The sequence below is a fragment of the Cyphomyrmex costatus genome, unplaced genomic scaffold (assembly GCF_001594065.2).
Source record: "Cyphomyrmex costatus isolate MS0001 unplaced genomic scaffold, Ccosl1.0 scaffold175, whole genome shotgun sequence".
Classification (NCBI taxonomy): domain Eukaryota; kingdom Metazoa; phylum Arthropoda; class Insecta; order Hymenoptera; family Formicidae; genus Cyphomyrmex; species Cyphomyrmex costatus.
The window spans coordinates 26255-50928 of record NW_017275769.1 but is presented as its reverse complement, the minus strand read 5'-3'; the positions used below and the strand labels follow the sequence as shown (position 1 = coordinate 50928).

Here is a 24674-nt window from a genome sequence, read left to right as displayed (position 1 = left end):
CGAACCGAGAGAGACTGTAGACGCGCACTCGCAAACCATACGAAAACTCGACAGGAACTGCCGGAAGCCCCTTCCACATGGCCGGCGACAATTGGCGGCACGCCGCCCAATTGGCCGCTCTGTGACGAATCAGCGACACGAGCGCGCCACGACGGCCAATCGCGACGCGGCGATGTGAACCCTCGACCATTGCGCGCTCGATTCGAATGTCGGTAACGGGATTACGCGGCATGCCAGAGACACATGATGGTACTTGTTAATTAACTGAAATTGCTGCCGATAACGATAATGGCGAACTGTTGTACTTTTGTATCTGGCGATTGCCTGAAATGTACACAGCAAATTAATTATCAACCCTTATCGCGCGTAAGCTCATTTCTCGTTTCTCAATGTTTAAAAATATATCGTCATTAACAGAATGGGCATAAATGATTTTCGTACAGCCAATAAAAATTCGTTTTTGCGTAATGAGTGTTTAATAGAAAAAGCAAAACTAAGAAAAAATGAAAATAAATAAAAAAATATGAAAAATAGACTATCAATTTACTCTTATCACACGTAAACACGTTTCTCAATGTTTAAAAATATCTTCATCGACGCAGAATGATGGAATAATTTTTCGAATAGCCAATAAAACATCGTCCGTTTTTGCACGATAATGATGAGTTTTTGCATGATAATGATGAGTGTTTAATAGAAAAAGTTAAAAAAAAATTAGAATTAAAAGCAGACTATATTAAAAACAGGTGTTATAGAAATGATTTTGTTTTAGCAAAAATGCAAACATATTTTAATAATCGTTGCCTCTATGTTTGCAAAATTGTATTTAAGATAATACGCGGAGCAATAAGAATCATCAGCTCATATATCACGTATTCTATTTAATATCAGAGTAATTAAACATTTTGTTTGTATTATATAAAATGAATAATTTTTTCCACTTTTTATCTTTTCAAATTAAAGATAGTATAATTTTCTAATATTTAAGTCATTTTGTTATTTCTCATTAATTTAATTAGCAGATAAATAATCTTTATTTGTCTTCTAACTTTTTTCATGATATATGCCACACTGATTATTATAATTGCTCTAAAACAATATTATCCATTTTTTTGTTATAAATAATCATGATTCAGAAGCTTTTCCTTCGTTTTCAGACATAATGAACAGTTAAAACATTGCTTATCTAATAATATAAAGATTTACGATGCCCAGTTTATGCTAACGAGACTCGTTCACCTGATATTCAACATTTCCGCTTATCGAGAAAGCGTATTAATAGCGTAAACGGTGCTTTTTATTACCCTCTTATTGAACATCAATTTCCGTTTTTCGCAATGCTACCGATGCGGGTTAAAATCAATTTCAAAGTCAATTAGAGAAACAGGTTTTCTCGTACGGTATATTCTCTAACATATCCGCTACTTCCGTCAACTTGCTATCTTTCGAACTTCGATGTTCATTAGGCCTGTACATGAGTCACAATAATTAAACTCATTTCTCATTTAGCGAAACCGTACTGACCTCGATAACGATTTAAAAACTACGATTTTAGCGCCATCAACATTTTTAAAACTGCAGTTGATTACAGCTGTGCTTGGCACGGCGACATGGCATATAGGCCATTAATAAAGATAACGTATCTCCGTGACATAAAAAAAAAACTGGAGAAACGCGATAATTTATCTGCACGACATTTTACCGACAAGAAGATAGCAGCTTTGCTATAGACCGACTAATCTCGAATATTGTTTATCCATGTAAGATCACGGATGTAACGGATGATCGATGCTACAAGTGTTCGCTGTACTTCTGTTACTAAGGAGAGTAGAATGAGGAGGCCATTTGCGAATCATAAGTACGAAAAGCGGGTCATTACAGGATGTACTCTTTAGACCTCTTGTTTGTAACTCTTAATGACAGTATCATTATATTGTCGTTGCGCAGGTGTATTGTATATGGTAAAAAAAAAAAACTGCTCAAACGACAGTACAACGGTACTAACACTGCTGTTAAAAGTCACAGAATAGAGAGATCTTAGTCATGTAAATCATGTTGAATGCACCGTGAATTCAAATGCATTTCAATTTTACTCTTATGTGACGTATTTGCATATGTAAGAAACGTGATACGAAAACTATATGTAACACGCGTCTATCAAATAACTGCGTACCTTACAACAGACTTGCTTTTCATACTCTTAAAAAAAGCGATATTGTTAACAAGCGATACTGTTCACTTTGTTAGGCAAGAAATTTCTAAAGCTATGTTCCCATTGTAAATTTTAATAACGAAGCAATAAGAAACATCAAGAAACTTTTAATAACAAATGGTTTTTTTTTTTTAAATCTCAATAGAAAGTTTAGAATTTTTATCAATGTAATTTTATAGTTAACTCATGTAATTATTGATTAAGATTATATTGAAGAGGACTCAAAACGAACGGTTGGAACGTTACATTTTCTTTATTTATATGTTTTAGATAATAAGTTTTATGCATACAAATGTTTATTCGGTATTGGCTCGTATTGTTATTTCTGAAAAGTTTCTTGTTGTGTTGCAACAGCGGGAACATAGCTCAATGTTAAAAATATAGCGATCTCAGCTTTCGAAAAAATCGAAGATATTTTGCATCGTTTCTCAAAGAGACATAAAATACTTCGTACTGCGGTACGTATATAATAACTAGCGCAATTTTATCGCAGAGCATACGACGATAATTACATCACGTCATGCGACGGTTAATCCGCTGACATGTCGCTGACACATACATTTCTCGACTTCGTCCGTTTCATTCCTCTGTGACTTTCCGACATAATCGAAGATGGAATCTTCGAATCACTTTTCGCGAGAACGATCAAAACGCAAAGATAAGGCTCACTTTCTACGCAGGCCGAAAATATGAGCGGCGAACGAATTCGAGATGTAGTTCGTCAACGACACGAACAGATTGCTCACCGCGTGATAAGCGTAACCGTATACCAGCGCGGCGCACAGCCGAGCCCTTACAACGGACAAGTTGCACTTACTAGCAGCTTGCGGCGAGGGTGGCGACTCGTCATCGTCCACGACGGTATGCGTGCCAGCGGTCTCGATACGCGCGACGTTGTCATCGTCACCGTGGTCGCGCGGCGTTTCGTCGTCCGCGCCGCGAACGTCTTTATCATTCGGTCGGACGCGATTGTCTAGATCGTCGTCGTTTATTACCGAGTCCACCGGGTAGACGTTCGCGTTATCGCGGTTAGAATAATCGTTGTCGTTCCTGTCGTCGTCGTCGTTGTACTTCTCAATTTCCATCGACGGTTTCTCACTCTCCGGAGTGGGATCGAGCGACGACGATGCGGCGAGAGTCGGATAATTGTTGTCGTGCACGTCCTCGCCGGCGTCGACATCGGTCTCCGGACCTATGTCCGTGTAATCATATTCAGCGTCATCGTCGTTCCGGTGCTTGCCGTTCCTGGTCATATCGCACACGGAATTTTTCAGAAGCAAATCGAAATCGGGGCGATCCATGTCGTCGTCGATCAACTGTTTGATGTAGGCTGGTTTTACATCGAACTGATCATGATTCGACGGGATCGGATTATTCGGATCCATGTTGTTTAGTAATAGACCATTCGGTGCTTGATGCGTCAGGAGCGGATTCGAGCGCGAAGCGATCTCGATCGGCGACGTCAGGAACACTACGATTACCGTGATATTGTCCAGGGAACCCGCACGCTTAGCACTCTGCAGCAAAGCCTGATGCACGTGTTTCAGGTCGTCTGCAAAAATAAAACAACATTCGTCAAAATATATTTTTTTTTGCGTTAAAGGAATGTATGAGTTATGGGTTCTTGGGATCTACACTTTCTGTTGTTAGTTTTTTTAAAGAATTTTTCAAGTTTAAAACTGAAAAATTGTAGAACATAAAATTATTCCAAATCATATTTAAACCAATTTTAAGGTTGTCATAGAACTGTTCCAGTTATGGATTAATTACTATTATATCATATTAAGTATATTTGAAACCGTTGCGTGGTCTCATTTTTCAGCCTTCTACGAAATTTCGCGGAAACATTCCAGAGTAGACTTGACTCAGAAGAGGGCAAAAATCACTATTATATAAAATGTTTCTTACTTAACCGAACATTTAATTAGAATTGTTTCAACATTTGGTAACTTAGCAGACTCTATTTCAGTGCAGAAATATTTTTCAATGCGCTGTTCCGTAGACAATTAACTTATTGGCGTGAGTCATGGTAATAAAAGTACGGTTTATAGTCGGCAGAGTCAATGGCTCGTGAATAAATCGTGCTTCACGCGATCACGTTGAAGACCTTCGTATAGCATTGTAATATTGTTTCTTACAAAACACAAATTTATATAATTGCATAATCCGTTGAAAGATTGCAAAGACGATTTGCAGAATCATTTATTTTTATCTTTGTTACAAACTGGATGTAAGTGTAACACGATCGATTATCTTTTTCGGATTGCATTGAATCCACGGATTCTAACAATGTCTCTTGAATATTTAAATGTCTCGCAATGTCCAGATTTTACGGTACTTTTACCGAGTACTGCATTTACTTCTCCTAGTGAGAATACCACTTCCTGTCTCTCACACGCATGGATGTTCATAAATTTGAATGTTCCGTAATTCCAAATTACAGGACATTTCTTTACTACTGTTGCAGCACAAAGATGTATTTTGTATGAAAAAAACTGTTATGAATATAAATTATATATCATGTCTTATTTTTCATTAACTTTTTATTGTTATATTCTGTCTAAGAGAGAGAAAATCCAAGAAAATACTGAAACTGCTAGACATGTAAAGTCGGATTCAGATTAACTAAACGAGCAGGAAATAGGAATGAACAAGTTGCATCAATGAGTTCGAACTGCGTTGCTGATATTTCTGGCACCTTTCACATTCAATGAAGTAAGCTATTCATTCGCATTTGTTTGCTTAGTCTGGATCCGGCTTAATGCGTCATACTTATTTTTTTTTTGGAGCAAAATGCCTTTCTCAAACGGCATTTTTATTTCACATTCAGCGAAATAGTGATAGCAATTATAAAGCGACGACAAATATACAAGTTTTACATGTAGAATTAATACGTACAATTGAATACTTAAAAAGAAAACTTTAAGTCGTTTCCTCTAAGTTTAGACAAATTTTGCAATGCATCCATCACATATATGTGATGGCTGAAATTTACCTTCATTTTGGAACAAAAATTAGACCGATCTTTCTTTTTGTATTTTTGAATTTGCATATAAGATCTTTCCACACGTATACGCTTTTCGCGTATAAAATAGAAGGTTTCAAAGATTTGTTTCAAAGCAAATAATCTATTTGTTTCAAAGCATAAATCTATTCTTCTCATGATTGAAGGGCCAGTATAGCATTCCTAAAATTATTTTTTTAATAATTTCACTAAAAGCATGCAATGATGAACAATCGAATGAGCTGAATGTAGAAACAACTTTCTACATTTTTTTAAAAATTTAAAGGACCAACTTCCTCGTTCAGCTCAATCGGCGAAAAAAATTCTCATGCCTGTTTCTATCAATGTTTTATAGATTAATTTTAATTTCGATTTAACTTACTCTTTATCTTTTTTTAATTATTAAAACTAAAAGATGAATTAGTTGAACCAAGATTAAAATTAAACTAGATTAATAGGACCGAACATATTAATAAATTTTATGTTAATTTAATTTACATTATGTGATAAATCAGGACAATATCATCCCGCCTAGGGTTCTTTCAGGACACCTCTAAAGAGAGCTAAAAATCGGAATGTCTCGCAAAACTTGGAACATCCCGATTGGGATTTTAATCACCCTAATAGCATCAGTCATTCTCGAATAATGATTTAGAAGTGTGATTTCGTGATATCGCGCACGGCATACGGATATCGTGATTGCAGATTCGCCGAATCAGGGAAGGTACCAATGTGGCAATATATTGTGCGGCCCTGGTAGAAAGTACGTTGACCTACGCGCTATGCAGCCTATCGACGCCTGCGTAGTCCTCCCTCTCATCCGTCGCTCCTTCATCCTCCGCCTCACCCCTTCACCCTTCTCTCTCTCTCTCTCATTTCGTTTCTCCCCTTACCTCGTTTGCCGCTCACCTAACGCGCTCACCTCTCGTCTTCTCTTTCATTCTCTTGAATTCGCGCTCTAGTGACTTTATTACACCGCAGGAGCGTTCGCTCACCATCTGGGCGGAGGAGGGAGGGTGGAAGGATATTAATTTTCCATCGGTTCGTTTTTCGATGTATCCCCGCTACTAATGGTACTCATCCTCCGACAATATCGTGTTTCATCGCGAAGAAAATTCACATTGAAATTAACAAAATTCTTTTATTCGAAAAAAAAACCGAAATTCTGCATTTATTTCAATTAGAATTATAATACAATAAGATTTTGCTAGAAAATTCCGATTTGCTTTTTTCAACCAGAACTCCAATTAATGCAATCTCTCTTTTCCCATGTACAGGGAAGCCCTATAATCCTTTCACAGAGACAAATCTTTACATTAACGGCATAAACACCATCAACGCTAAGAGTCATTGGGGACATCCGGATATGGTGTGCTGGGTGACGCATTGGACGGCTATGGGGACGACCTATGTTCCATCGATCGATAATCGGATGTGTCCACAATGAATATGTACGAGCTGATGGCAGGTGCGATAATTGGCAGGTACCTATCCTCGACGAACACGTGCTCGCAAATCAAATCGTCGCGTTGCCTCGCTGCAGCGTAAAACAGAGAATTTCGTCCGTTTTTCGAGCAAGTTGGCATTGCGTAGAAAAAAGCGAAAGAAAACTTCATTACGCGCACCATCGATTGTTCGGGGATTGAACGAGCGCGAGTTGCATCGTTAACGCAAAGGGTGGGTGTAAACGAAGGCGAAAACGTGCGCAAATGATGTCAGCTACCGCCGCAGGACAACGATTATACCCTCTTTTTATCCTCGCCTGGCAAAACAATTGGGGGTTTTTTTTGACCTAGGTCTCTAATATTCTTCACGTTAAACCACAAAAAAATTGGACAGACATCGCTCATTTAAATCTCATTTTATTCCGTTTTTTATTTTCCCTATTCGATATTACACACTAAAAAAATACTAAATTTTAATAAATATTTGTTTAAATCGATCTAAGTAAATAATTACTAAATATATAGACATATATTTATTTGATACAAAAACCGTTAATTTAATTTAACTATCATTTTCTTATTGAATAAATATTTATTTACTGTAAGTTAATGTTTACTTAATATAATAGTATTTAAAAAAAATATGATATGCATATTAAGATTTAATAAATTTTTTCGGTATATATAAATATTTTTATTTCTTTATCGTTTTTATGCATAGGTATAGTATTTTTAGTATAAAAAAAAGGAAACAGTTTACAGCTACTATATAATATCGAATAAAGAGCTCATTATGACAGAGAAAAATGAACAAACATGGGCGTCCTTTGTGCGGCTGTCAAGCTTGCTGTTATATAGAGGGCCAATGAATTCTAATCACGTCTTTTTTTCATCTATTCAATGATGACAGCGGTGACTTAGCCAAGGTCACTTATAGCGACTGGTCGCATACATTGATAGTGAAGCTACGATAAGACCGATGAATGAAAGTCTCGTGCAAAGATAGCACGACGCACGCTACCTAACTCGAGGGGCTGTGCACGCACACATAACATAACAACATATCACAACGATCCCACATGGTGAGTTGAAGGATAGCCTTATAGCCCTAAGCGGCCGTATAGATAGCGTTAACACGCAATACGATAATCAAATCATGGATGTTTTATATCTTACGTTATATACTTGACAGAATCTCCCTAAGGGCTTCTTAAACATATCAAGGGAGTTTTTAATTGATCGAATTTAATCGTTAGTGATTTTCTTTCAAATTCAAGTTTCGGAAACGCGTGCAAATATAGCAGAACTAGAATACAATTTTAGTTTAAGGATTACAAATATATAATTACTTATTTATATAAACTATTAAATTAATTTGTACACTCTTTTTCTTAAAGGGGTAATTAAAACTTAAATGTCAATAATTTTTAGCAAAACAGCTTTCATACAATTTCCTATTAAAATCGATTTTACAGATGGATAAAATATTCATGAATTATGGGAAATGCGTGTAATATTCTTTGTCAAGTAAATGTCGATTGAAATAATTATATAATGATAATAACACAGGATGGCATGTAGGATTGACAAGTGCATTGACGTTGAGTGAATTTTCTAGAACGATTTTTTTAAGTGCCATAAGATCCTGTGAACAATAGAAGAAATATTAGGAATGCTATAATTATTAAATATTATAAATTAAAAAATTAGAAAATAAACATAGAAATATATCGCACAATAAATACAAATCAAATATATATATATATATATAAGACATAAATATATCTTTGGTGTATCTTATTTATTTGTATCCATTGTAAGTTACGTTTAATATCTATTTCTAATTCTTTTATTTGTAACATTTAATATTTATTTCTGTTCCTCTCATTGTACGCAGGACATTTAATGCATTCGTGATCCTACATTTTTCCTCGTAATTATAATTCAACTGCACGAACTCACTAACGAAGTCCATATATGAGAAATGCGCAATCGGTTCGTCGCCAATGCCATTTTTGAATCATTAATATCACCGTTAAGTACGCTGCTTGAATTAATAACATTCGAAATATTATGATTGAAATCGTCGCGAGAGAATCGCTTATCTCTGTAATTTTAACCATCCACCTGAAATCATATTTTCATTCCCTCTATCTGCAGTCTGGTTCTTTTTTCGTTCATCACAAATATTTTTTTATTATTCTAGATTTTTCAAAAATGTCGAAAAATTCAAGATACTTTTTAATTACATTATATTACTCTATTATCAATTATGTGTAGATATTACAAGTTTAAGGAAGGAACTGGACTCCACCTTCTTTTATTTATTTCAGAGAAATATGAGAATGATATTTTGCTTAAGAATGATGCTTGTGCTAAAAAGTCCTAGAGGGTCGATTATGTATCTTGAAACGAGATGAAAATTACAAAAGTGAGCAAATTCACTAAAATATTTATAATATTCTTAGAGTATAATATTTGTAACATAATGTTTATAATTAAGACTTATTTTGCAAGCAATAAATTCGTAACTTGCATATTTCGATAGCAACAAATTCCTATGTTATTTTTACGTCAATCGGCTTTATTCTATATGTATATTGTTCGGCTAACTTAATCTTCCTTTAGAGGAACATAATTTATAAGAAAAAACTAATAGAGCAACAAATTTTTTTCTTTGGCAACTTGTTAGCAATGAATGAGCAACAAATAAAAATGTTAGTTAAAATCGATTTTGCTCACTTTGTTCCGTTAACTTATAAGACGTTACATAGGCGATCTTCAGATTACAGAGTTGAAGTAGGTAACCATCTGTGTTACACATTTTACATTATCCGAAAACAAAGTGTCTTTCATATCAGTTACAAAGCTTGCAAGCCAGGTAGACACGCGCGTGCGGACTCTTTGCAGCCAACGACGATATGAATTACACGGAAATATTGAATTACGCGTGTCGGTAATCCATGCAGTAGTGCGACAACCGCGAGGAGAAAGAAGAGGACTACTTGAGATTCTTTTACATCCGTGCGTCGTCTCGTTCGGCCGACCGATAGGAATTCGCACGACGATTTGCCCGACTCGGTCATGAGTTCTCGGCAAAACATCGTCCGCAATTTTCTTTTTTTTTTTCCTCTCCTCGTCAAAACGGTTGCTCGATACTGATATGAATTATGTAGGTGGCACACACGTAGGTATCTAGATTCGCTCGCGGAACGATCGTTGAACCAATGTTCATCGGAGCCGACTGCCTACGTCCGCCTAAGGTTTGCCTCGCGCAAGAAGTACTGAGTAAATCAACATTTTACTCCGTTAACGTGTATCCGGTGATTTGAAAAGGATCGCGGAGAATCTCGACATGCGGATTTGACGATTTCTAATCCAACGTCGCGTCGCGGGCGTTGCAGTTCGGTGCCCGGCCGATCCAACGCTTCGAATCCCCTGCTTAAACCGGATACACATCCACGAGTAAATCTGCAGTACAAACCATTTTCAAAATGCGATCGAGAAATAAGGCATCGTTTCTTGGACAAAAAGCGTTGCTTTTTTTTCTTTATTAGCATTGTCAATATTTCTTTTGGAAATATTGTGCTGCACATAAATTAATAATCTCACGCCGGGAGGAGAGATGATTTGTATATCGCGCTGTTACCAAGAAATAAAAGATTCTCAATTGCTATGCGAATCAATTTTTCCTATTTTTTTTTTTATCGACTCGAGTTCTCGTGATCGAGCAAATTTTCGATGTTTCGCTTCCAAGATGTTCGAAGGATTCGTTTAATGTCTATTTCTATTTGTATATCATAAATTAATTTTAGTCTCGGTTGAATTTATTCGTTACTCTTTACCTTTAATTTTCTCGGAGAGGATGTTTTAAAGTGTATGTACCCTATGCCTGTTTCTGATAATGCAAATTAATTTTAACTTCGATTTAATTTATTGTTTATCTTTTATAATTCTTCTAAGAACATCATATTTTCTAGTTATTATAGAAAAAAGATGATTCTTAGAAGAATTAGAAAAAGATAAATAAGTCAAACTGAGATTAAAGTTAATCAACATTGTTAGAAATGGAGTACATTTCAAAACACCCGCTTTGAGAAAAATTTTAAGAAAGATAACTATGTTTTCCATTTGGTGACACAAGTTGACACAAACATCATTCTTTGTTACTCTCTGAATGCCAAGAAAGATAGAATATGTTTGTGTTTACTTGTTTATTATCACTAAGTAGAAAATATTCATCATATCCAGTAAATTTTTTTTTCCGGAGAGAATATTTTAAAATGTAGCCTATGCTTTCCTTCCAGAATCCTCTATGTCTATTCTTTGCTGAATTTCTTGCATCTTTCGCTTTTCCTCTTCAACGTGAACAGATAAAAAGGAGTGATAAACTATGTAAGAAGTTCAGGGGGTCAATCATGTAACTTTCTTTCTAGAGCGGAGAGAAACGTGAAAAGTGAAAATTTCTTATTATATGTATAAATACAATATCAATTCTTATTGGACGCTAAATTTCAAACCGAATGAGACAATGCCACAGCGGTCTAAGTTGGATCACGGATCCTTCTAAATAATTGCGTGTGAATTTATATACTACGTATGTAATTCTTCGATTGCGCGCCGAAATTTTTTCAGACTTGAAACGCAACACTAATAAACTATACCGCAGTAATATTAACCTTAAGGCTACCGGGAAGCCGATATATCGGCTCGGCCTATGACATGAACTTTTTATATAGTTGATACATGATACAAGACACGGCCACTTTTAAAGGACGGTTTAATATCTCAAATCCCGGCAGTCTCAAGGTTAAGAGTTAAATTGACTATAACAATTATTGATGCTGTTTACGCATCTAATATCGATCTTAATAATGTTGAATAACCCATTTAAAAAAAAAACTGTAAATAATTAATTTCTTATTGCAAAAAATATTATCTCGGCCGGGAGTCGAACCCGGATCTCTGACAATCCGTGCGAGCGTCCTAAGCCTTTAGGACTACCGAGACCTTAGCATATTTCTATATATGTACATACATACATGCATAAAGATTTTCACTTTTCCGGTCTAGAGAAAAAGTTACGTGATCGATACCCAGCGAAAAAGAGAGAGAACAGGCTTTGAAATATCCTTTCCGCGACATCAAAAATCCCTCCCCTCCGTCGGGCTTGCAAGAGAAAAGTACCAAGTAATTACGTATAAACGAAAGAACCAAAACTTTCGAACGTTTTCTCGGTCCGGGAACGACGGAGCAAGGACGGCGAGAATCGCGAAGGGGTCGAGCGAAGGAAGGTTGCACAACAGCAATGACTCACTCTGCCAGTAGCGACGAACGGATCCCGGCCGACTCCGGCCAATTGCAGACGGCGGAATTCCGCGACGCACCACTCGTGTCACCGGAAGCTCGATCGACTGACAGGACTGTCGCGAGGGCGACGAAATCTCTCTCTCTCTCTCACCGGCTCTCTTCTCGGGCGTTCGCGAGGAACGATCGCACGGAGCAGCACGGTACTTAAGCGCTGTTCGCGCACAAAACGGAACGGATGGATCGCGCGCGGCGATCTCCTCTCGCAGGATCGGCGCGGGTTACAGGTGTTTCGAAAACTTCCGAAGCGCGTAGACGTTGCTACGCTCGGGATGCTAGTTACAACGTTACACCGGGCGTGGCGGATCACGACTGATTTTCGCCGGGCCGGGCGCTGTGCTCTCCCTCTCCCTCTCGCTCTCGCCGCGCCGGTCCGCCGATCCGCCGGATGTCGCCACCGCCGGTCGGCACCCGTCCAATGCCGTGCGATGACTCACGCCACCCTTGTGCGTCGGCCAGCCGGCTACCCCCACCCCGTAGATACTATACGGGTGTTCGTTCGGTACAGACTGAACGGGATTTTGGAATATGTGTTTAATATTATAAGATCTTCCCCGAAGATCTCATCGAAAACGTCTTGAAGCCAGACAGGCCATTATAACGTCAAAATGTCATTAAAATAAAGGAGGTATGATTGATACTTAAAAGAAAAAGAGAATTATGAAAAATTACACATTCTTCTACATTTCATTGAAAAAATTTAGCGGCGATTTGCCATCAGGATTAAAAGTTACTTCAATATGCAGCAGTATTTTTTGTGCTCTTAAGTATGTATAAATATTAATATATGTGCCATATCGATCGTATTTTCTTAATCATTTTGAAGCTACTTTGACATATTGTTATAACTTTGGTGGTGTTCAGAAAAACCAGCTTTGCAACTGTGTTGTAAAAAATTTTTAATATACGATTAGTTTATACATTTAGATTATGTGAGCAATAAAGAATTTTACAGTTTCAAGGCTGTTTTTTCTGTCGAACGCAGCTTTTACGTTCTGTATGAGCCTGTATCTCCGACTCCATTCAATCGTCACAATGGTGATTTATACCTCGATAGTGTACGCACATAAATACGTTTAAAATCTCAAGACATTTCTATTTTTTTTGTTTCTACCATATTTTTCTAGAGAAAGATAGAACAGATCCAATTATCTTTTTCAACAAGAGACTTTGTTTTATTTGTACTTTCTATATATCCTCCCACAATTTCCTTCTCCTCTTGTCCTCTTCGAAGTCTGAATGTGCACGTTTATGCGGAAATTTTTTTTCTGTCATGCGATATTCCGTAAGGACGCGTGATGACTCACAGCCACCCTCGCCTACGTTCGTAATTCCCGTCTCGTCATAACGAAGAAGGAAAACTCATCGCGGTATCACGATTTCATTTGGATATCGAAACGAAATTTCCAAGACTTGGAAAAAATTATTACTTAGATTTTAATGCCCCGCGAGAACACGTGAAAATAATCTCGCTATACGTTTATCGCGTCGATCGGTGTATTTTTCCATATCTGCGGTATCGAAGATTCAACTCATCAAGATTATTCTACGCTGCTTTCACCAACGCGTAGAAAGTTTCCTTTTTAACGAGCGCGATCGCTTTTACGTCGACGAGAGAGCGTTATTTAGTGCAAGCACGGAGAAAACGCAAAGGGTGTGAAATATATAAACGTCTCGGTTTTGTTTATAGTGAATTATGTATGTGATAAAAACAACAGTTTTTCCGCCCCTCAGTCTTCCTTAAATCAGAACTGTGCGATCAATAGACGAGCTCGTCGGATTTGAGAGATTTTAGAAAAATGATTGAAACAAATTATTGCTATTTTAGGAAAAGGCACTCAAGCATGAAATTACGTGATGCGTGTATTAAATATATAGTATTTTGTTACAGTATTGTAGTGTTGTATCATAATATCATATTACACTATATTAAGAATACACTAAAAGAAAAATATTTGGTATTTGTAATTATAATTGTATGTGTGTGTGTGTGTGTGATAAAATAATTGCGATTATAGAACATCTCCTTACAGTTATTTATTACTGCTACAATGTTAATAATAATAATTATAGTTATAGTTTTATAAAAAAATATATGTTGGCACCGAAAATTATATAGTGAAATTATAGTAATCACAATATTTTTTTTCCCAGTATGTATATTATAATATTATATTATAATATTATCTTCCGTAGAAGATTTTCTTTTAACATAACTCTTAATCAAAAATTTTAACTCTTAATATTATTTTAAATAAATTACGCACGATTTGTTCTTCACAATTTATTTTACCGCAAAATTCATCTTCGTACAGCCACAACGTTAGCATTAACTGATACGGAGAGGGCTGCACTTTATGATCCACGGTTATATTGTGCAAGAGAAATACGCTCGCGGGCATCCAAAAATATCTATCGTGCATTTATCTGTGTTGTACGAGAACAGGAAGTATTCGCCCCGTCGATCTCGCTGCTCTGCAAAGGACGTCTCTCAAGCGGCACCCATTTTTACGACCTTCCTTCCTGGGTCGGGCCACGACGTGCCCAAAGTAACGACTGCATTAATTAGCGTAATAAACGCGATACGTGCTATTTTTGAGAATTAACCGCGAGACGTGGCAGAACGAACCGGGTCGTTCGAGTCTAATGGACAAGAAGATCACGGACCGCCGGCAAACAGCTTGACCAAGGACGCGTTTAAAAGCGTTTGCGTGGAATTTAATATTTTCTACGTGACGTGATGAATCATAGCCAACACTCCCACCAGCTGGAAAGACTCCCTCTTAAATCACGCTCTTAAATTATGTAACGTTCGCGACCGACATCGCGAACGGCTACGAACTTTTTACGGGGGAATACAAAACAGGAAGCAATAAGTTTCATATAAATTGAGCGCAAGGAAACGTGGTGCTTCGAAGCGCGCATTCTTCTGTTGTAAAAATTCTGTCCGACAAGCGTTGATCTTGCAACAATATTTGTAATACGTACACTAAAAGTCAAACTCGAATTTTTTCGGGGGGACTTTTAGAATTCCTGTCGTAATGAAACAGTTAACATGCCTACATATGTACGAAACATAAATCTCTCGAAAATATTTGTGGAAAGTACACATTTGCTAATAATAGAAGTGCTCTAAGACATTGAGCTAATTATAAAACTGCGAGACTTCAAAACGAAAATATTATAAGACGACCGGTGAGAGAAATGCGGATTAAAGATGTAGTCCAAGAAAAAAAAAAGAGAAGAAAAAACAAATCTATATGATTCTTGTTCTGTATCGGAAATCGAGCTAATTATAAAAGTGAGATTTCAATAAAAAAAAATATTGTAATTAGAAAATTATATATAATAAGAATATATAAATAATATAGACGACGGTGATAGATCTGTTAAAGATAAATACTTAAGAAAAAAATTTAAGAAGAAAAAGTTAGCGCGAATCGAAGGTTTCGTTCTCCAATTCGATTCGCGCGAATCATATCGGAGTCGACCGTGCTAATTATAAAACCGGAGAACTTTAATAAGAAAATATTGTAATTATAAGATAATATTTAATAAGGAAACATAAATAATATAAACGAGCGATGATAGATGCGTTACCTATACATATTTATATTTAAAAAAAGAGCTATCTATGCGGAAGTTTTTTGGTTTGCGCTAATTGCATAGGAAAAAATTGAACTTGTTAATTATAAAATTGAGATTTTAAAAATATATTGTCCCTCTCTCTCTAAGAGATATTCAATAAAAAAATAATATTGTTAAACGATGATAGACGCATTGATACAATTATGAAAAAATATGTGGAAAAAGAGCTGTCAGCGCAAATCGAAGGCTTCGCGTTCTCCGTTCTCCGGTTCGTGCGAATCGCACCGAGAATCGAATATGACGCAACCGCACATCGCGCGCGGCACGCATCCGGGCGACTTCCAAGGAGGTGGAAACGACGGACAAATGGAAGGAAGGAGAGAGAACCGGCGAACCGTGCGGTGCTGCGGACGTACCGTCTCCCTGTGCCTTTGCCAATCCACGAAGCAAAGCACGAAGGAGCTCGCTGTCGCGCGTAGCGTAAAGGTGGTTCCAGACCAAGCCTCGATAAGCGCGGATCGCGCCACAGAACTGGAAAAAGAGGCTGCGGTTGCATTAATTGGCTGCATTCTAGTGGAAAGTGGACACCGAGCAAATTTACTAAACCTTAATACATATTTCTTTGAATATTATTAAGCGAACATTTACTTACAGTAAATAAATATTTACTCGATAAAAAATGATGGTTTAATCAAATTATACCCAATTTCTTCATTTCTAGATAACCTTCATCCAGGTGATATCTCCCAGAATACAATAGATATCTTCTGGATAAAGTTATCCGCTTATCTGGAAGTGAAAAAACGGGCCATTAATGATTTTGGTATGAAATAAATATATGTTTACACTTAGTCAATATTTACTTATAATTAGAACCATTAAAAGAAATATTAAAATTTAGTAATTTTTTTTAGTGCAATTAAATCTGATTAATATGATCAGAATCTATACTAGTTCGTTCATTTCCAATTTTTCTCAGTGCAGGAATGAGTTAGAGTTTACATCCATAGATACCTCTTGCCGATACGGTCTCGTTAAAAAAGCGAAAGCACTTCCGAAACTCATTCACAAATCGTTCGTTCTTGCGCTAGTTTGGATTCACCTTAAAGCGCCGTACAGAGCGCGAGCGTTGCCACATCGCGGCATTCCAACTGGCATGAATCACTTAAGTACCTAACGTGATCCGTACATGAAAATACGCGATACACCGCGTACGGTACATACACGTCGCCTCGCGACGACAACCCGGCCGATTGCGCCGGACGATCTGGCATAATCGCAGCATTACCGCGGCGAGGTAGAACGACGCATATCCTGGAAGCATTAGTACTTGCCGGCTATGTGAAGTTGGCCCCCCCACTATTACAAATCTAAAAATGACCATTACCATTCGTTTGGTGGTCGTTTGGTGGTGTTTGGTAGTCCATTCCGGACGTTTGGTAGTCAAAGATATAATGAGAAATGTCAAAAAAAGAAGAACGCGCGTGAAGTTAGTCCCCCCATATCTAAAACTCGGTTTTGCAGACTGCAAACGGAATAATGGCTGTAAGCATTCGTTTGGTGGTCGCTTACTGACGTTTGGTAGTCCATTTCGGAGACGTTTGGAAGTCTTTTCTTTTTTTGACATTTCTCATTATAACTTTGACTACCAAACGTCCGGAATGGACTACCAAACATCAGTAAGCGACAACCAAACAAATGCTTACAGCCATTATTGCATTTGCAGTCTGCAAAGCCGAGTTTTAGAAATGGGGAGGCTAACTTCACGCGCGTTCTTCTTTTTTTGACATTTCTCATTATATCTTTGACTACCAAACGTCCGGAATGGACTACCAAACACCACCAAACGACCACCAAACGACCACCAAACGAATGGTCATGGCCATTTTTAGATTTGCAATAGTGGGGGGGCCAACTTCACATAGCCGTACTTGCCCGTCTAGCGGATTCCGTGCTCTCTCACCGCGAAGCACGTTACCTTTAATCGAGACACTAAATGTACAGGGTGTCCTGAAACCATTATAAGTTTCGCGAGTAGGGTTACCATCTATCTGAGAGAGAGAGAGAGAGAAAGAGAGAGAGAGAGAGAGTGTAACATACTTTTAAAAAGTACGACCGGTCACCCTATACGTGTTCACGAGCCTTCGATACAGAATCGCTTTTCTCGATAGAGACCGCAGCTTTATGAATTAATATTGAAAAATTTCTCACGAGCCGCATACGATTGAACACTAAGATCCTATTATTCGTGTAAAAATTTTCAAGTGTATAAAAACTATTTAATAATAAATATACGTTTGTACTTTAAATAATAAAGGCTAACGTTAATCTTCTATATAACGGTAGAAGGAAAGTCAATTCGAAAATATTATGATGCTTTAACGGTAATTTATAGATTGAAGATACAGAAGGATGACTTAAAACTGTATTTTTAGCGACATGCGTTAAAAATGTTCCAAGCGCCAACCGATCGATCGGCGCGGGAATGACTCACGCAGTCGGGCGTAATTGGCGAATTATGGGTGCACGTCAATACCGGTATGCCAGCTGCAGGCTTCGCTCTGGCGTGCGGGGCATCGATTGCGGTAGTTTTCGCACGCAAAAATTGCAGTCCGTAGTCAGGTCGCGCTCGCAACTCGTTATTAGCCCGTTAACGACAAATCGAGCCGAGGCTTGATTAGGCGACAAACTGGTAACACGGATTGGAGTCTGGTATTGAAACCTGGAATACTGAATTTTCGCGTAATTTCAGAGCTATTGCAATTCGCGCTGCAGCATTGCGCGGAAACCGTTTAATATTCCGTGATACAATATCGCGTTGCAATTTACTATTGCAACGTATCGTCCGCATTGGGTTCAGCCCTCTGATTTCACTTTAGAAGTCAAAATGACTGTACGATAGCTGTATAATTTTCTCTCTTATAGCACATACAAATCTAAGAATACCGGATTGCTCCACAATCTGCAATACATAATACTGTATTCTAGGAATTAATCAGAATACAACATTTTTATATATGAATATTTACAAAAAGTCGGGGTCACAATATTTTTTAAATAATAGACGATTAAAATTGACCAGTTTATAGATCTATATAAAGACCCTGCGATCTACAACGTTCACAGATTCATCATTTTGTAAGTAAAAAATAATTTAGAATTTATCGATACGATGCGCAACGGCAAAGTTATGACTATAGTCATAACTATATAATTTATGAGATATTAAATCCTGAATTTACCTGATATAAAAAAAATGTTTAATATTTGAAAGTACGACGAAGTGCGGTACATCGAATTCTTCCGCTTTTGTCCAGTAAATACATTCGTACTCATTCGCGAAATCATTGTTAATTCACATGTCCGTACTTGCCATCAAAATACAATAATTGCAGGGCACTTTGCACGACACTCCCAATGTTAATTACACTCAACGCGCACTTTTTTACTTCTGTGCGATAGAAGAGCGACGCAAAAATATTACAATCGCGTCATTCGCTATGATACATTCGACGCACGCAAGATCTCGCAAATAAACGGACAAATTTAAAAAATAGCATAGATTTCCATCATTTTAATAAATAAACGACAAATTTGTGCCACGTACAATTGACAACACAGGCTTAATTACGAATATATTTACCAATTAGAAGTATTGTAACACCGCTCGATTCCTTCATTTCATGTTAGCTTATATACGCAAATATTCGAAAAATTCGGAAATAAAAATTTTATCCTGATATCGAGCAATAACATCGAACAATAAAACAACTAATTAATATGTGGTGTACACAAATTCCAAAAATATATACAATAGAAATTCAATATATTTGTGCAACGTATTTTGAACGTATAACTCTCATAATTACACATCATTAATAAATAAACGACATATCTTGCTTTCCATTGCTTTTGCTACTTCAGCGATTCATACAATCGTGTAATATCCTTAATTCATTTTAGTAATCGTAATTCGCGTTTTTAAAATAAAATTATATTTGAACAAATTATATTTCAAACACGGATAAACTCATAAAGTAACGCGAAAAGTAATCATATTCAAACGTCGCTGAGAAAGTATAAGAGTATTGCTTGTAAATATCATAATAGGCGATAATAATTGCCATTCTACTGATTCTACGTCGTCTTGATTCCTCGAAATAATTATTATAAATAAATAGCGAGAAAATGCTCCGATGAATAAGACCTGTTGTGTCGATATACGTTCATAAATCACCAGTCACGAGAATTAATTAATCACGCGAGATTATCGTTGCTAATTATTTAGAAGGAATGATCGCGTTTCGAGAGATAACGCTGTACACGAAACGGCTCGTGCTGTTGTCTGTCGGTTCAAATGTGTCGCATAAATAGCGTCACGAAACCGCCGTAAACAATACGCCCACGCTGTTCATAAACAATACACTGTACGCCGCGAAGGACGCGCATCAACGTGCCAATAATTTTTCAAATTATTCAACGAATTATTAAAATAAACACATTCCAAGTATTCTATCATATTCTCTCGTAACGTTAAATTTGAATATTATTAAAAGCACGCGAATGTTTGTTGTGTATTGTCTGGATTTATTATTTAAATATCAGATTCTTTGTATAACATCCAAATCTTTAATAATTCATATTTTCTACGAAATATTCATAATGAATTATGGGATAAACTTACATAAACCGAATATTCTGTTCTTCCGTTAAATTGTAATATCATTTTAATGTCACTGAAAATATGAAAATCAATTATACGAATCGCTAAATTAAATAATGAAAAGCAACGACGTATCGGCAGTTTATTAATGATATGTGTATTTTGCGGGATTTGCGATATAGATGTATTTTGTATGCATCCATCAGAATGGTTATGGGTAAATAATGACAAATTTCAATTATATACATTATTTTTAAATGTGTGTCCATCACACCTTCATAACCAACTCGATTTCTCGTATAATATCAGAGTGAAAAGCTATTTTTGAATTTTATCAATTTATTTATTTCGTAAAAGTAAATGAGAAATTGACTCAGAAACAAGTGGTGTATCGAGGCATTTAATTATAATTCGAAATAAAAAATTTGTATTTCATATTTCTTAATTACGTAGTGTAAATTCAACGTTTATATATCAGTGATTAAAACCATCTGCTAATTTACGAGATATTGCGTGTATCGAACGTACTACTTAATTTAATCGTATTTTTTTTCATATTATTCTTCTATCGCAAGATAGTAAAATACAACCCTCCTATAACACACAATTGATTTGTATCGTACTGTACCTATGTAAACTGTGGAATTATTAAAATGATATACGATTTTGATCTCCGAATCAAATACCTAACTCGTGTTATATAGTACATATGAGGGTTCTCCAAATTTATTAAATCGTTCTATATGGAAACTGTGTTTTCGAAGAATCGTGTTGTACGAAATCTGTAGCAATTTTGCACTGTGTTATAATGAAACAGTGTTTTCAGAGTACCGTGTTATAAGAGGGTTGACTGTACATGTCGCATGCAATTAAGGTCGGGAGTGCTGTACTAAATACCTTAACAATTATCATATTTTGGTAATTAGGGTAGGCACGTAATTAACATTGTTTTTGCGAGAGTTGTATGTGGATGTTACAAGAAAACTAGAAGTAGTAGAGAAATTAGAGAGAAGGAGAAGCCTGCAAAGTATAGAGCAACCGCGAAACAAATAATTAATATTACTTGCATATCGTATATTAATATCATTCACCGAATTAATTCTCTTCTTATTTTGATGATCTAAATAAAAATTTAAGAAATAGACTTACACTTACAAATTTTTATAAAAGTTTATACTTAAAAAATTATTTAACTTCTTTCGAAAAAATTATATAATTATTTTACTAAATAAAGTTAATTTTATAATTGCAATAATGTTCTTTTAAATATCAAATATTTTCGGTGGATGTCATATAATTTTTCTATTCTAATTTTAGAAAATACAAATAATACATTTATGAATTACGCCTAGATTAAAATTTTTTTTGTAGATCCGTTATCTCTCTCTGTCTATTTCTTGAAACAAATGGGCTAAGGTTTGTTGCTACTTATATAGATTAATTATCTGAATTCAACTTACTCTACATTTTTAATTCTTAAAACGAGAAAAAGATGAAGAGTTAGTGTTAAATCAAGATTGAAATTAAACTACATTGGTAGTAATGAGCATAAGAAAGATTAATGTAAATATTTAACCCTGGGTTATAATCGTCCGTCAATCCATTGTACACACAAGAATGCACAATGGAATATATACATACAAAATTTGTGCAAAGGATAGACCTTATTGTTCCGATATTTAAAAATAAGATGTTGACGTCTTCGGAACATAAAATTTTTCAATTTTTTTTTTTTAACACAACAAAGACCAAAACAAAATATTAATATATTTATTATACGCGCAATAAAAATATATTAGCGTTTGTAAAATACGGAAATTAAAAAATCGACAAGATAGATAAAATATTAATTTGCTTTCCTTGCTTTTTCTTTGCAAATGTTTTTTTCGTGTAATTTGAGATATGCCCCTTTGACTTCCTTATTCTCTCTTTCTCTTAGAGTAAAATATTTTATAAATTACATAAGGCAATAAATTGCAGTACGCATGTCACAAATGAATAAAAGCATGATAATGCAAACCGCATTCTAAGATGTTCCAATCAAGTTAATAAAATACACGCTAATAATTATAAAGTGTCTTTGTTCTTGTAGCATTTATAGGAAGTTTATTGCAATCTTCATAGTCTATATTTGTTCCCGATTCGTCTTCCACTTTCTATATGTTTATAAATAATACGAATAATTCTTTTTCATGCAATACAATGTAGACTAAGAAAAATAGAATAGATAGAATAGAGTATATACTGGCATACTCAAACATTTAACCAAGCAAGCTATTAATGTGTTATTCACGGCCCTGCGTCGACTAAAGAGTCTATAAAACTGGCTCTAATTTCTTCTTTTTTTTTCACATTAGCGAGGAATTCGAGAACATCGCGCATTCATGGCCGAGTAAATAAGCTTGTCCGAGTTTAGTCGCCTTTCTCCAACCGTTTGCTTCAATATTATTATTCTCTCCTTGCTTTTTCCTAATATAGCACGGAGTAAGTTTAACGTAATAGCGAACGCAAGAATTCGGTAATTGAGAAAACGAATGTCAATAATGATCGCTTACCAATAAGCGTCACGTTTGAGGTGAGACGACTCTTCACGCTTTCTATTTCCTTACACATGCACGAAGCAATTGCACGACTCAATTTGTGAAACTCATGTGAAATCAATTTTTTAAAAGAAAACTTTCTTTAAAAAATAGGCCTAATTAATATGAACCAAATCAAATAGAACCCCGTAAATTAAATTATTGACAATAAGTATAACGTTTACAATATATAGTTAGCTTACATTTCGAATTTACGTCTTTTATAATTAAGGCTCGAAAGATGCTAGAATATCGACTTCCTCGGCGTATCTTTATAAAAGTTATATTCTCCCCTGCAGAATCACGAGAAGAGATGTATTTTAAATGCGTGACCACCTTGATCTATCGCGATTCCAAACACGCCACACGTTCTACATTATCTTCACTGAAGAAACGATCCCGACCTAAACCACAATGAATATGGATCATTCTTGTTCGATCTCCGCGGCGTGGAACGATCGCGAACACGGTCGTACAAGCGTAACGAACGCTCGTGAATCCGATGCGCTCGACTTTAAGTGACTTTCTCGACGATAATCTACCGTATAATTATCGGCCTCGGCGTGTTAAAATCGCGCTTACTTACACAATTGCATCGCCGATGTTTATTCGCGAGATAACATTCTTTATTTCGAGTTTATCAAACTCATATATATTACTCGACGGCCGCGTAATTATCCCGTGATTGAGGTGCGTATTTATGTGCTTGGAAAGCACTTTTCGTAGCGAGAAACTGGAAACTCCATGCCTTAATTCGCCAATTTCTGGCTTTCTCCATTTATGAGAAGCCGCCCAGACATGACGATATTTTTTTTTCTTCTACGACGAGTGCATCGTTCGACGGCGCGAATAAGAAATCGATTATCGATTATCGTATCAAGCGATCTACTTTATAAAATAATAATATTATTTTGCTATTAAGCCTATATGCCATAAAAGTTTTCGTATTATTATTCATACAATTTTATTTACAAAAATAATATATTGTCACAAAATATTAATTAGTTATTTTAAAAATACATAATTATATATAGTATGTTTGTACAATATATATATATGTATAGTTAATAAGACAAATAAATTTAATTATGTAAAAAATTTAATCGTCCGGAGTTTTTTTCATTCAAAATTATAATAAATATAAAAAAACCTGGAAAATTATTTTAATTTGAAAATAACGTAAATATAAATATTTTATCTTATATACATATTTATAATATGTAATATATATTTTTATTGTAAATTATATATTCCCTTTTTTCGATAAAGATATAATAATATTAACCGGTAACCAAAATTACAGTATCGAATGTATGCATTACAAGATACCTATTATAGTAAAATAGAAAAAGCGTATCATATATAACAATTCTGAAACGAGATAAAAACAAAGTGGAATTATAATCTCGCCATTCGCATCGTGAAGTGTATAAAATTAATATTTAGATCATTATGATGAACGAGGCATAACCGCGGCCTACTCTATATCTCATATTAATAATAATTAAAGAAATAAAACAATCTCGCGTGTTAATAAGAACATACACCACCTAAAACTCCTAATTACTCCAGCGAAAAATTTCACGCATGGTGGGCGTGGTGCGTTCTATAAAGTGGTAGTTGATGCTTCCTGACCAACGAGGAAGTGTACCAGATGGCACATATCACGTATGCCGGCCACACGCATAATAATATATTTTTACACGCCTCGTGACGATTAACCACTCCCTTGATAGATGCGACCGCGGGTGACATCACCACGTTTATTATCGCCATAAGCACGAAAGCTCGAGCGCCGCGAATTACTCATTGCTTC

General features: G+C 35.9%; 1 protein-coding gene across 1 annotated transcript in view; it reads right to left on the bottom strand.

The window, feature by feature from the left end:
• Positions 1 to 24674, bottom strand: part of LOC108772053 (kinesin-related protein 4) — a 51667-nt gene that overhangs the window by 18118 nt on the left and 8875 nt on the right. Inside the window, exon 2 of the mRNA XM_018537504.1 lies at positions 3030 to 3764. Within this exon, the coding sequence (XP_018393006.1) occupies positions 3030 to 3597 (568 nt within the window). The 5' untranslated portion in view covers positions 3598 to 3764. The remainder of the gene's footprint in view (positions 1 to 3029; positions 3765 to 24674) is intronic.